This window comes from Oncorhynchus clarkii, unplaced genomic scaffold (assembly GCF_045791955.1).
Source record: "Oncorhynchus clarkii lewisi isolate Uvic-CL-2024 unplaced genomic scaffold, UVic_Ocla_1.0 unplaced_contig_6320_pilon_pilon, whole genome shotgun sequence".
Taxonomy (NCBI): Eukaryota; Metazoa; Chordata; class Actinopteri; order Salmoniformes; family Salmonidae; genus Oncorhynchus; species Oncorhynchus clarkii.
Genome location: NW_027261141.1, coordinates 646,149 through 661,008, shown reverse-complemented (window position 1 = coordinate 661,008; position 14,860 = coordinate 646,149). Strand labels below are relative to the sequence as shown.

The 14,860-nt window shown below is 40.7% G+C and overlaps 1 protein-coding gene across 1 annotated transcript in view; it reads left to right on the top strand.

Moving 5' to 3' along the window:
• The window catches only part of LOC139405207 (eukaryotic translation initiation factor 3 subunit H), a 102,416-nt gene that overhangs the window by 15,065 nt on the left and 72,491 nt on the right, over positions 1-14,860 (top strand). The window contains exon 2 of the mRNA XM_071147636.1: positions 4,203-4,359. Coding sequence (XP_071003737.1) covers positions 4,203-4,359 — 157 coding nt within the window. The remainder of the gene's footprint in view (positions 1-4,202; positions 4,360-14,860) is intronic.

The window sequence follows — 14,860 nt, the reverse complement described above, 5'->3', positions numbered from 1 at the left end:
CACCTGGCAGAATGACCTCATGAATATTTTAATATATGCAGTGGGTTTTCTGTCACCTGGCAGAATGACCTCGTGAATATTTTAATATATGCAGTGGGTTTTCTGTCACCTGGCAGAATAACCTCGTGAATATTTTAATATATGCAGTGGGTTTTCTGTCACCTGGCAGAATGACCTCGTGAATATATTAATATATGCAGAGGGTTTTCTGTCACCTGGCAGAATGACCTCGTGAATATTTTAATATAGGCAGAGGGTTTTCTGTCACCTGGCAGAATGACCTCGTGAATATTTTAATATATGCAGAGGGTTTTCTGTCACCTGGCAGAATGACCTCATGAATATTTTAATATATGCAGAGGGTTTTCTGTCACCTGGCAGAATGACCTCATGAATATTTTAATATATGCAGTGGGTTTTCTGTCACCTGGCAGAATGACCTCGTGAATATTTTAATATAGGCAGAGGGTTTTCTGTCACCTGGCAGAATGACCTCGTGAATATTTTAATATATGCAGAGGGTTTTCTGTCACCTGGCAGAATGACCTCGTGAATATTTTAATATATGCAGAGGGTTTTCTGTCACCTGGCAGAATGACCTCGTGAATATTTTAATATATGCAGAGGGTTTTCTGTCACCTGGCAGAATGACCTCGTGAATATTTTAATATATGCAGAGGGTTTTCTGTCACCTGGCAGAATGACCTCGTGAATATTTTAATATATGCAGAGGGTTTTCTGTCACCTGGCAGAATGACCTCGTGAATATTTTAATATATGCAGTGGGTTTTCTGTCACCTGGCAGAATGACCTCATGAATATTTTAATATATGCAGAGGGTTTTCTGTCACCTGGCAGAATGACCTCATGAATATTTTAATATATGCAGAGGGTTTTCTGTCTCCTGGCAGAATGACCTCATGAATATTTTAATATATGCAGAGGGTTTTCTATTCAGACACCTCTTGTTGGTGGAGAGCACATTATACACTTTTATAACTTTGATTTCCGGCAAAGTGTATTTTTTTTACCATCGAGTGTAGATGTTATTTTTGTTGCAATTTTTAAAGCCCCTTTCCTGCGATTCTACATATTTCGCTGTGTGTGTGTGTGTGTTCATGTGATATTTCAGAGACTCCCAACATTACAACTACATCAGACGTTTTAGAGAACCAAGCTATAAAACACGTTGGCTGCCATGGGCTCGTTGACCTGGACCTTTCTGACAGGTCTGTTATTCAGACTAACGTTGTTCTAAGGACCCCCCCCCCCTCCTGGTCTGTTATTCAGACTAACGTTGTTCTAAGGACCCCCCCCCCCTCCTGGTCTGTTATTCAGACTAACGCTGTTCTAAGGACCCCCCCCTCCCGGTCTGTTATTCAGACTAACGTTGTTCTAAGGACCCCCCCCTCCCGGTCTGTTATTCAGACTAACGTTGTTCTAAGGACCCCCCTCCCCCGGTCTGTTATTCAGACTAACGTTGTACTAAGGACCCCCCCCCCCCGGTCTGTTATTCAGACTAACGTTGTTCTAAGGATCTGTTAGGATCTGTTGATCTATGGTCTGTTATTTCCCATGGTTCCACATGGCTCCCTGGTCTGTTATTTCCCATGGTTCCACATTGGCTCCCTGGTCTGTTATTCCCCATGGTTCCCTGGTCTGTTATTTCCCATGGCTCCCTGGTCTGTTATTCCCCATGGTTCCCTGGTCTGTTATTCCCCATGGTTCCACATGGTTCCCTGGTCTGTTATTTCCCATGGTTCCCTGGTCTGTTATTTCCCATGGCTCCCTGGTCTGTTATTTCCCATGGTTCCACTTGGCTCCCTGGTCTGTTCCCCATGGTTCCCTGGTCTGTTATTCCCCATGGTTCCACATGGCTCCCTGGTCTGTTATTCCACATGGGCCCCTGGTCTGTTATTCCACATGGCTCCCTGGTCTGTTATTTCCCATGGTTCCCTGGTCTGTTATTCCACATGGCTCCCTAGTCTGTTATTTCCCATGGTTCCCTGGTCTGTTATTCCACATGGCTCCCTGGTCTGTTATTTCCCATGGCTCCCTGGTCTGTTATTCCACATGGCTCCCTGGTCTGTTATTCCACATGGCTCCCTGGTCTGTTATTTCACATGGTTCCCTGGTCTGTTATTCCACATGGCTCCCTGGTCTGTTATTCCACATGGCTCCCTGGTCTGTTATTCCACATGGCTCCCTGGTCTGTTATTCCACATGGCTCCCTGGTCTGTTATTCCACATGGCTCCCTGGTCTGTTATTCCACATGGCTCCCTGGTCTGTTATTCCACATGGCTCCCTGGTCTGTTATTCCACATGGCTCCCTGGTCTGTTATTTCCCATTGTTCCCCATGGCTCCCTGGTCTGTTATTCCCCATGGTTCCACATGGCTCCCTGGTCTGTTATTTCCCATGGTTCCCTGGTCTGTTATTTCCCATGGTTCCACATGGTTCCCTGGTCTGTTATTCCCCATGGCTCCACATTGGCTCCCTGGTATTAATAACCAATAGGGTTCCTCAACCTCTCCTCTGTTCCAGCAGTGTGAGATTGTCTGTTGGTCTTGACCTGCTTCTGCTCCTATCAATGTGATTTATGAAGAACTCTTGTGACTTGTTGTTTTTCAGCTTGTTACTCTTGTTTTATTCACCCTGTTGTCCTTCTTTATCTTCCACGTATCCTCCTCATCTCCGGTGTGTTCTCTCTAGAACAACACGAGCGCTAAAGGCCTCTGACCCGTCATCCCTCCATGGTGTCTATTTTTAGATTTATGTTTATTTCACTTTTATATAACCAAGCAAGGCTAGTTGAGAACAAGTTCTCATTTACGACTGCGACCTGGCCAAGAATAAAGCAAAGCAGCGACACACAACCAACAACAACAACAGAGTTACACATGGAATAAACAAACACACAGTCAATAATACAGTAGACATAAAATCTATATACAGTGAGTGGAAATGAGGTGAGATTAGGGAGGTGAGGCAATAAATAGGCCGTAGTGGTGAAGTAATTTATAATTTAGCAATTAAACACTGGAGTGATGAATGTGCAAGTAGAGATACTGGGGTGCATAGGAGCAAAGCAAAAAAATACAAGTAACACTATGGGGATGAGGTAGTCAGATGGGCTATTTACAGATGGGCTATTTACGGGTGGGCTATTTACAGGTGGGCTATTTACAGGTGGGCTATTTACGGGTGGGCTATTTACGGGTGGGCTATTTACAGGTGGGCTATTTACGGGTGGGCTATTTACAGGTGGGCTATTTACGGGTGGGCTATTTACAGGTGGGCTATTTACAGGTGGGCTATTTACAGGTGGGCTATTTACGGGTGGGCTATTTACGGGTGGGCTATTTACGGGTGGGCTATTTACGGGTGGGCTATTTACGGGTGGGCTATTTACGGGTGGGCTATTTACGGGTGGGCTATTTACGGGTGGGCTATTTACAGGTGGGCTATTTACGGGCGGGCTATTTACAGGTGGGCTATTTACAGTCAGGATTATTCCCTGAGTCTAGTGGAGACCAAGACTGGGGATAACATGTCCTTACAGTCAGGATTATTCCCTGAGTCTAGTGGAGACCAAGACTGGGGATAACGTTTCCTTACAGTCAGGATTATTCCCTGAGTCTAGTGGAGACCAAGACTGGGGATAACGTTTCCTTACAGTCAGGATTATTCCCTGAGTCTAGTGGAGACCAAGACTGGGGATAACGTGTCCTTACAGTCAGGATTATTCCCTGAGTCTAGTGGAGACCAAGACTGGGGATAACGTGTCCTTACAGTCAGGATTATTCCCTGAGTCCAAGACTGGGGATAACGTGTCCTTACAGTCAGGATTATTCCCTGAGACCAAGACTGGGGATAACGTGTCCTTACAGTCAGGATTATTCCCTGAGTCCAAGACTGGGGATAACGTGTCCTTACAGTCAGGATTATTCCCTGAGACCAAGACTGGGGATAACGTGTCCTTACAGTCAGGATTATTCCCTGAGTCTAGTGGAGACCAAGACTGGGGATAACGTGTCCTTACAGTCAGGATTATTCCCTGAGTCCAGTAGAGACCAATAATCCTCTATAGTGTCTGGCTTGGTCCAGTTTCTGACAAATACTTTGTCTTGCCCTTTTTCTGAAATTATCTCTCTCCCCATCTCTCTCTCTCTCTCCATCTCCCCACCTCTCTCTCTCTACAGGTGGTCCTGAAGATGATCAAGCATTACCAGGAGGAGGGTCAGGGTAGTGAGGTGGTTCAGGGTGTACTACTGGGCCTGGTAGTGGAGGACAGGTTAGAGATCACCAACTGTTTCCCCTTCCCCCAACACACCGAGGACGACGCCGACTTTGACGAAGGTACGTGAGAACACCGGGTTTGTGCTTCGAATTGGAAAACCTACTGCTATTCTGTGTGTGTGTGTGTGTCCTTCAGTGTGTGTGTGTGTGTGTGTGTGTGTGTGTGTGTGTCCTTCAGTGTGTGTGTGTGTGTGTGTGTACTCTGAATGTTCAGTGTTTCTCATTATGTCTCCTGTGTGTCAGTCAGTACCTCATCAGAGATCATTCTTCTGACCGCAGCCCCTGCTGCTTTCTGTATCAAACCCTGTTTCTCCGGGCATCTTGTGTGGCACACAGTCAAACTGACTGACAGGCAGAGTCTGACCCGAGGAAGGGAAAGGTCTCTCCAATCATGTCCCTCATTTCTCTCACTAACAAGCTACGGTACTGAATTCTGGGTAATAACCTCGAGCATGAGAGGTTGCTAAAGGTCGTTAGTATCAGAGGTCTGGATGTATGTTAGTGAGCCAATCAGAGGTCTGTTTGTAGTAGTGAATGGAGAACAGTGACTCTGAGATATCTAGTAGGTCTGTCTGTAGTAGTGAATGGAGAACAGTAACTGAGATATCTAATAGGTCTGTCTGTAGTAGTGAATGGAGAACAGTAACTGAGATATCTAGTAGGTCTGTCTGTAGTAGTGAATGGAGAACAGTGACTGAGATCTAGTAGGTCTGTAGTAGTGAATGGAGAACAGTAACTGGGATATCTAGTAGGTCTGTAGTAGTGAATGGAGAACAGTAACTGAGATCTAGTAGGTCTGTAGTAGTGAATGGAGAACAGTAACTGAGATATCTAGTAGGTCTGTAGTAGTGAATGGAGAACAGTGACTGAGATATCTAATAGGTCTGTCTGTAGTAGTGAATGGAGAACAGTGACTGAGATATCTAATAGGTCTGTAGTAGTGAATGGAGAACAGTAACTGAGATATCTAGTAGGTCTGTCTGTAGTAGTGAATGGAGAACTGACTCTGAGATCTAGTAGGTCTGTCTGTAGTAGTGAATGGAGAACAGTAACTGAGATATCTAGTAGGTCTGTAGTAGTGAATGGAGAACAGTAACTGAGATATCTAGTAGGTCTGTCTGTAGTAGTGAATGGAGAACTGACTCTGAGATCTAGTAAGTCTGTCTGTAGTAGTGAATGGAGAACAGTAACTGAGATATCTAGTAGGTCTGTAGTAGTGAATGGAGAACAGGGACTCTGAGATCTGGTAGGGCTGTCTGTAGCTGTCTAGGGAGGAATGGCTGTATGGTAGTGACTACTAGTGAGTGTATAGCTGTCACCCAGATGGTAGGATTTGTCCTCTGCCTCTCCCCTTCGTTAATAAGTCCCCCTATGGGGTTCCCCTGCAGGAGATCCTGGGATTTCCGTGGCCCGGTTCCCTTTTTTTTTTTTAGGTCCGTTTCCCCTGCCATAAACCCTCACTGTCGACTACGTCTCAGTAGGCCACGCCTCCACCAGACCTGTCTCAGTAGGCCACGCCTCCACCAGACCCGTCTCAGTAGGCCACGCCTCCACCAGACCCGTCTCGGTAGGCCACGCCTCCACCAGACCCGTCTCGGTAGGCCACGCCTCCACCAGACCCGTCTCGGTAGGCCACGCCTCCACCAGACCTGTCTCAGTAGGTCACGCCTCCACCAGACCCGTCTCAGTAGGTCACGCCTCCAACAGACCCGTCTCAGTAGGCCACGCCTCCACCAGACCCGTCTCAGTAGGTCACGCCTCCACCAGACCAGCCCATCAATTCCACCTGCTTTTCAGTCTTTTTCATATCAGACACGGTGATGTCATTATTAGCAAAGAAAGGTTTAGTCAGGCCTACGGTATGGAGCCACTTGTCAACACCTGTACATTATTTAAACCGTTTGTTGGTAAAGTCCTAAATTAATATTGTAATAATGCTGTTCTGTAGTCTAGGCCTATCCATATATAAAAGTTTAAAACCAGATAAATTCTAGAAGCTGTTGATGAATGCTGTGTTTTATGTATCTGCTGAATATCAACTGTTGGGGTGATAAGAGCTCTCAGCTCCTCACAGCTGATTGGTCAGTCATGTGTTCTAATAAGCCCAGTCTCTGCACGACAGTGACCCATGACCCCAACAGAATAGTGGTGCCCTGTAGTGTACAAAACAAATGTAAATTAACAGACAGCAGGGAAACAGGCTAAAGTGGTATAGGGCAGTAGAGGCGCTTGAAGATTTGTTTTTGGGTCTGGGAACAATTAGACTTTAAAAATAAATAAATTATAAACTCATTTAATGTAATTCTATGTAATTATACATGACTGGAGAATTAACAGATTTTTAAAATGTATACTCAAATGATTGGCTGCTTTGACACTGACAAATGGAGAATGTGAGATCATTAAAAAACGACCTGGTCTTGAATCCATCAATAGTCGAGGTGTGTGGAAGAGAGACACATGGTACAATATGAGGATGTTATAGTCCTGAATAAGCTTTCCAGTTTCACCCACTCACCCAATGATGTGCAGCTCGCTCACAGGTGATGGCCAATGGGCTCGTGCCTGAAGCCCGGCTCTCTCTTGTTTTAGTTTGGTAAACAACACTGTTCGAGTCAATAGGTCTATTTGGAAGTTTAATAAAATATATTTTTTGTAGACTACATACAGGCTTTGTCTCAGCAGCTCTCCAAACTGTGCTGTCCCGCCATTTCTATTTTAAATATTGCTAAAGGCCTGTTGTTTTGTTGTTGTTGCTGCAATGCTGTTCACTGACAGATTTGTTAAGCGTTACAGACTGTAGGCGATGCCTTGTGATTGGACTATACACAATCCACAGCTAGGCTATTAAAAAAATAAATAAGCTATCGATCCTCCGTGGCTAAATTATAGACCCACTCCTAGTGTAGTATTCTGAATTCTTTCATTTATTTCTGAACAGACAGCAGGGATTTCTGTGACTTTGGCCAAATGTATTTCAGTTTATCAGGGTTGTGTTCGCTCCACCGGGACCCTTCCCATGGCTGTGACTCTATCAGGAAGTAAATGACGAAGGACCCTTCCTTCCCATGGCTATGACTCTATCAGGAAGTAAATGATGAAGGACCCTTCCTTCCCATTGCTATAACTCTATCAGGAAGTAAATGATGAAGGACCCTTCCTTCCCATGACTATGACTCTATCAGGAAGTAAATTATGAAGGACCCTTCCTTCCTCTGGCTATTATTCTATCAGGAAGTTAATGCTGAAGGACCCTTCCTTCCATGGCTATGACTCTATCAGGAAGTAAATGCTGAGGGTCCCTTCCTTCCCATTGCTATGACTCTATCAGGAAATAAATGCTGAGGGTCCCTTCCTTCCCATGGCTATGACTCTATCAGGAAGTAAATGACGAAGGACCCTTCCTTCCCATGGCTATGACTCTATCAGGAAGTAAATGACGAAGGACCCTTCCTTCCCATGGCTATGACTCTATCAGGAAGTAAATGCTGAGGGTCCCTTCCTTCCCATGGCTATCACTCTATCAGGAAATAAATGAAGTTCAACTCTAGAGAGATGAGAGGTGCAGGCTCGTATCTATCAGAGCGGAGCGAGGGAGGAGAGAGATCATTGAAATATCATCTGGTTCTGTGAGAGATTGAGGCGTACTTCTCTCTCTCTCTCTCACCACAGCAATGGCTACGAGTTGGTCTACAGGCTACAACGTTGCACACATCATGAACCCGAGCCGGCCCAACCCGAATCAATCATTTGTTGTCCCTTCGACCACGAGACACTTAAGTTCAGTCGGGTCAATGCAGCGCATGTAACAATGTTGATGACAACGATGCTGTTTTCACTTTGCTTCTTAATATAAATCCACTAGTGTTCTATAGTGACACTATTAGTTTGTGTTTCTTACATCTGCAAACAGCTAGTTTGTCTTTTTTCTTAGCAAGTTGGGACCTAAATCTTGTTAGCCGCTAATGCTAATCGCTAGGTAGCTAGCGAATAAATGTACCGAGTCAGAGCAAACGTAGTTAGCTATACAGCCTGATAATACCAGTGATGGTGTAAACCTAAATCACCATGTTGTTTGCTCAACAGTATCTTCTAAATCAAAGAGGAATACAAGAAGCATGAATATGTTAGCGACTTGAAGTAGCTAAGAGAGAACATTTAATGTAGCCAAAGATTATAGGGTCCCCTAGGAAACACTTATCAACACTTTGGTTCCTACCCTGTCACAATAACTCCTCCCTGGCATTTTCATTCGTTGTCATGTCAAACAACACTGTATTCAAAGTCCCCACTGTTATTTATATCCTGACTATAGAATTAGAATAATCATTTATATTTCCATGATTCCAACATTTCACCCAAAGTGTTTTGATCAAAATCACAAGTCAAATCGTTATTGCAACATTTGGTTAAAAATAAGGTTTTGATTTGTTTGCTATCTGGATGTACTGGGTTTGTCCAAGCCATGGATGGCAACAGAGATGTATTTATCTTGGGTGATTTTAATATAAATTGTAAGGATCTGTGATAATTAAAATAGAACAACATTGATGAGATATGCCAAGAAGATATGCCAAGAAGATATGCCAAGAAGATATGCCAAGAAGATATGCCAAGAAGATATGCCAAGAACTGTTTGAAACAAATGGTTAATGATACTACTAGATCATCAATTAAGTTGGGTCATCGTTCAGACACGTGCATTCATCTGATTTTCTGTAATTTACCATTGCAATGCTTAAAAGCCAGATCAATGCCAGTGGGCTGGACAGACCATAATATTGTGACCATAACCATGAACAACCAAGGTTACCCCCCCCCCCCCCCCCAACAAAAAAAAACCTAGGATTGTGGTTAAGAGACATGTTAAAACATTTAATCATGAGTTATTTCTAAATGATTTGGCTGCTGTACCCTGGGAGCTGATTTATCTAGAGGATGATTTAAATCACGCTACAGAATGTTTTATTAATTTGCTCACTGAGGTAATGGACCATCATGCACCAGTAAGAAAGAGTACAGTTGGTGCTCGTCCATCTCCATGGATTGATGATGAACTGGGCGAGGCTTTTTTTCTCTCAAAGAAATATGGCAAAAGTCTTAGCAGCCAAGTCGAAATTAGAAATTGACGAACATAATTATAGAACATTACGTAATTATGCAGTTCAATTGAATCGAAAGGAGGAAAAAAAATATTTTACAACAATGCTTTTATTGATTGTAAAAAATTATTGGTAAAAGGTATGGAACACAGTTAAGGGCTTACTTGGTACATCTGTCTCATCATGCCCATCTAGTGTGGAGGTTGACAGGAGAATAATAAAACCAATCATTTTGCTGATTTATTTTATTACAAAGAAAATTAATTTACTGAGCAACAATGTTAAATTCTTCCAAACAAGCTATTGTCCAATGGATTGATGATCATATTATGAGCAACAAGATCTGTTATTTTTAGTCTGCAAACGGTGTCAGTGGAGGAGGTGTTAAACCTATTGAAGTCATTACCTGATGGTAAATCTACAGGTTATGGTCTTACGGATAATGTTTTACTTCGCTGTGCTGCTCCCCAGATTGCAGTTCCACTGAGATGCATATTTCATTGGTCACTGGAAAAGGGGATGTTTGCAAAATGTATGGAAGCATCCTATTCTGAAAGACTGCAAAGAACCCATTACTCCTTCCAATATTCGACCAATTAGTCTACTCCCTACACTCGGTAAGATATTGGAGGGTATTGTGAGTAGACAAATGTGGGAGTACATGGAAAAGAATGATCTGATTACAGCCAATCAGCATGCTTATCGCAAAAACCATTCCACTACCACTGCATTGGTTGACATGACTGACCAGTGGCTCAATGCTATGGATAATGGCAAGTTTGTGGGTGTACTATTTTTAGATTTCAGTGCAGCATTTTGATTTAGTGGATCATGAAATAATTTTGACAAAATTTAATGCATTATGTTTTTAAGGAGGCAGCATTGAATTGGGTACAGTCATATCTAACTGACCGGAAACAGTCCACCTATATCAATGGTTCATTTTCTTCCCCTTGTTAAACTGTGGAATACCGCAGGGCAGCTGCCTTGGACCCCTTCTCTATCTAATATATACCAACGACCTTCCCTATGCCTTAGCTGAAACTCAAGCTACTATATTTGCAGATGATGCTACTATATTTGCAGCAAGACAATCGGTTCAACAGGTACAGCAAGCTTTACAAGGAGATTTGGAGAATATTAGGGGGTGGGTTTGCCAAAACAAACTTGTTTTAAACACCAAGAAAACCAAAGTTATGTTGGTCTGTTCTACTAGGAAAAGGCCAAAACAGCATGGGATACAATTAAGTATGGGAGGAGTACAAATTGAAGAAATGTCAGAAACCAAACTATTGGGAGTTCAGCGAGACAACTGCGTATCATGGTTGTCTCAAATAACTAAACAAAAAATTAAAACAGCACGCATAATCAGAAGGATAGCTAAATATTTACCAGGAAAAACTATTCAGCAAATAACACAGGCATTAACTGAGGGTCAGGTGAACTACTGTTCGGTGGTCTGGGGGAAATGCATCATCAAGTGAAGTTAGGAGGCTGCAGAATGCACAGAACAAAGCAGTAAGGATTGTTTTAAGGTGGAGATGTGGTTCTCCTGTTGCAGTCATGGATTGTTTTAAGGTGGAGATGTGGTTCTCCTGTTGCAGTCATGGATTGTTTTAAGGTGGAGATGTGGTTCTCCTGTTGCAGTCATGGATTGTTTTAAGGTGGAGATGTGGTTCTCCTGTTGCAGTCATGGATTGTTTTAAGGTGGAGATGTGGTTCTCCTGTTGCAGTCATGGATTGTTTTAAGGTGGAGATGTGGTTCTCCTGTTGCAGTCATGGGTTGTTTTAAGGTGGAGATATGGTTCTTCTGTTGCAGTCATGCGTAGTGTTCTTGGTTGGTCATCAATCGACAAGATAATTGAAAAAAACATGCTTATTTTATTTCATAATATACATTGTTTAAAACGGCCAAGTTCTATTCACAACAGTATTCAGTTGGTAAGAGACAGACATTCAGTAAATACTAGGAATAGATTGGTTAAGAGACAGACATTCAGTAAATACTAGGAATAGATTGGTTAAGAGACAGACATTCAGTAAATACTAGGAATAGATTGGTTAAGAGACAGACATTCAGTAAATACTAGGAATAGATTGGTTAAGAGACAGACATTCAGTAAATACTAGGAATAGATTGGTTAAGAGACAGACATTCAGTAAATACTAGGAATAGATTGGTTAAGAGACAGACATTCAGTAAATACTAGGAATAGATTGGTTAAGAGACAGACATTCAGTAAATACTAGGAATAGATTGGTTAAGAGACAGACATTCAGTAAATACTAGGAATAGATTGGTTAAGAGACAGACATTCAGTAAATACTAGGAATAGATTGGTTAAGAGACAGACATTCAGTAAATACTAGGAATAGATTGGTTAAGAGACAGACATTCAGTAAATACTAGGAATAGATTGGTTAAGAGACAGACATTCAGTAAATACTAGGAATAGATTCAGTAAATACTAGGAATAGATAAGAGACAGACATTCAGTAAATACTAGGAATAGATTGGTTAAGAGACAGACATTCAGTAAATACTAGGAATAGATTGGTTAAGAGACAGACATTCAGTAAATACTAGGAATAGATTGGTTAAGAGACAGACATTCAGTAAATACTAGGAATAGATTGGTTAAGAGACAGACATTCAGTAAATACTAGGAATAGATTGGTTAAGAGACAGACATTCAGTAAATACTAGGAATAGATTGGTTAAGAGACAGACATTCAGTAAATACTAGGAATAGATTGGTTAAGAGACAGACATTCAGTAAATACTAGGAATAGATTGGTTAAGAGACAGACATTCAGTAAATACTAGGAATAGATTGGTTAAGAGACAGACATTCAGTAAATACTAGGAATAGATTGGTTAAGAGACAGACATTCAGTAAATACTAGGAATAGATTGGTTTCAGTAAATACTAGGAATAGATTGGTTAAGAGACAGACATTCAGTAAATACTAGGAATAGATTGGGTAAGAGACAGACATTCAGTAAATACTAGGAATAGATTGGTTAAGAGACAGACATTCAGTAAATACTAGGAATAGATTGGTTAAGAGACAGACATTCAGTAAATACTAGGAATAGATTGGTTAAGAGACAGACATTCAGTAAATACTAGGAATAGATTGGTTAAGAGACAGACATTCAGTAAATACTAGGAATAGATTGGTTAAGAGACAGACATTCAGTAAATACTAGGAATAGATTGGTTAAGAGACAGACATTCAGTAAATACTAGGAATAGATTGGTTAAGAGACAGACATTCAGTAAATACTAGGAATAGATTGGTTAAGAGACAGACATTCAGTAAATACTAGGAATAGATTGGTTAAGAGACAGACATTCAGTAAATACTAGGAATAGATTGGTTAAGAGACAGACATTCAGTAAATACTAGGAATAGATTGGTTAAGAGACAGACATTCAGTAAATACTAGGAATAGATTGGTTAAGAGACAGACATTCAGTAAATACTAGGAATAGATTGGTTAAGAGACAGACATTCAGTAAATACTAGGAATAGATTGGTTAAGAGACAGACATTCAGTAAATACTAGGAATAGATTGGTTAAGAGACAGACATTCAGTAAATACTAGGAATAGATTGGTTAAGAGACAGACATTCAGTAAATACTAGGAATAGATTGGTTAAGAGACAGACATTCAGTAAATACTAGGAATAGATTGGTTAAGAGACAGACATTCAGTAAATACTAGGAATAGATTGGTTAAGAGACAGACATTCAGTAAATACTAGGAATAGATTGGTTAAGAGACAGACATTCAGTAAATACTAGGAATAGATTGGTTAAGAGACAGACATTCAGTAAATACTAGGAATAGATTGGTTAAGAGACAGACATTCAGTAAATACTAGGAATAGATTGGTTAAGAGACAGACATTCAGTAAATACTAGGAATAGATTGGTTAAGAGACAGACATTCAGTAAATACTAGGAATAGATTGGTTAAGAGACAGACATTCAGTAAATACTAGGAATAGATTGGTTAAGAGACAGACATTCAGTAAATACTAGGAATAGATTGGTTAAGAGACAGACATTCAGTAAATACTAGGAATAGATTGGTTAAGAGACAGACATTCAGTAAATACTAGGAATAGATTGGTTAAGAGACAGACATTCAGTAAATACTAGGAATAGATTGGTTAAGAGACAGACATTCAGTAAATACTAGGAATAGATTGGTTAAGAGACAGACATTCAGTAAATACTAGGAATAGATTGGTTAAGAGACAGACATTCAGTAAATACTAGGAATAGATTGGTTAAGAGACAGACATTCAGTAAATACTAGGAATAGATTGGTTAAGAGACAGACATTCAGTAAATACTAGGAATAGATTGGTTAAGAGACAGACATTCAGTAAATACTAGGAATAGATTGGTAAGAGACAGACATTCAGTAAATACTAGGAATAGATTGGTTAAGAGACAGACATTCAGTAAATACTAGGAATAGATTGGGTAAGAGACAGACATTCAGTAAATACTAGGAATAGATTGGTTAAGAGACAGACATTCAGTAAATACTAGGAATAGATTGGTTAAGAGACAGACATTCAGTAAATACTAGGAATAGATTGGTTAAGAGACAGACATTCAGTAAATACTAGGAATAGATTGGTTAAGAGACAGACATTCAGTAAATACTAGGAATAGATTGGTTAAGAGACAGACATTCAGTAAATACTAGGAATAGATTGGTTAAGAGACAGACATTCAGTAAATACTAGGAATAGATTGGTTAAGAGACAGACATTCAGTAAATACTAGGAATAGATTGGTTAGAGACAGACATTCAGTAAATACTAGGAATAGATTGGTTAAGAGACAGACATTCCGTAAATACTAGGAATAGATTGGTTAAGAGACAGACATTCAGTAAATACTAGGAATAGATTGGTTAAGAGACAGACATTCAGTAAATACTAGGAATAGATTGGTTAAGAGACAGACATTCAGTAAATACTAGGAATAGATTGGTTAAGAGACAGACATTCAGTAAATACTAGGAATAGATTGGTTAAGAGACAGACATTCAGTAAATACTAGGAATAGATTGGTTAAGAGACAGACATTCAGTAAATACTAGGAATAGATTGGTTAAGAGACAGACATTCAGTAAATACTAGGAATAGATTGGTTAGAGACAGACATTCAGTAAATACTAGGAATAGATTGGTTAAGAGACAGACATTCAGTAAATACTAGGAATAGATTGGTTAAGAGACAGACATTCAGTAAATACTAGGAATAGATTGGTTAAGAGACAGACATTCAGTAAATACTAGGAATAGATTGGTTAAGAGACAGACATTCAGTAAATACTAGGAATAGATTGGTTAAGAGACAGACATTCAGTAAATACTAGGAATAGATTGGTTAAGAGACAGACATTCAGTAAATACTAGGAATAGAT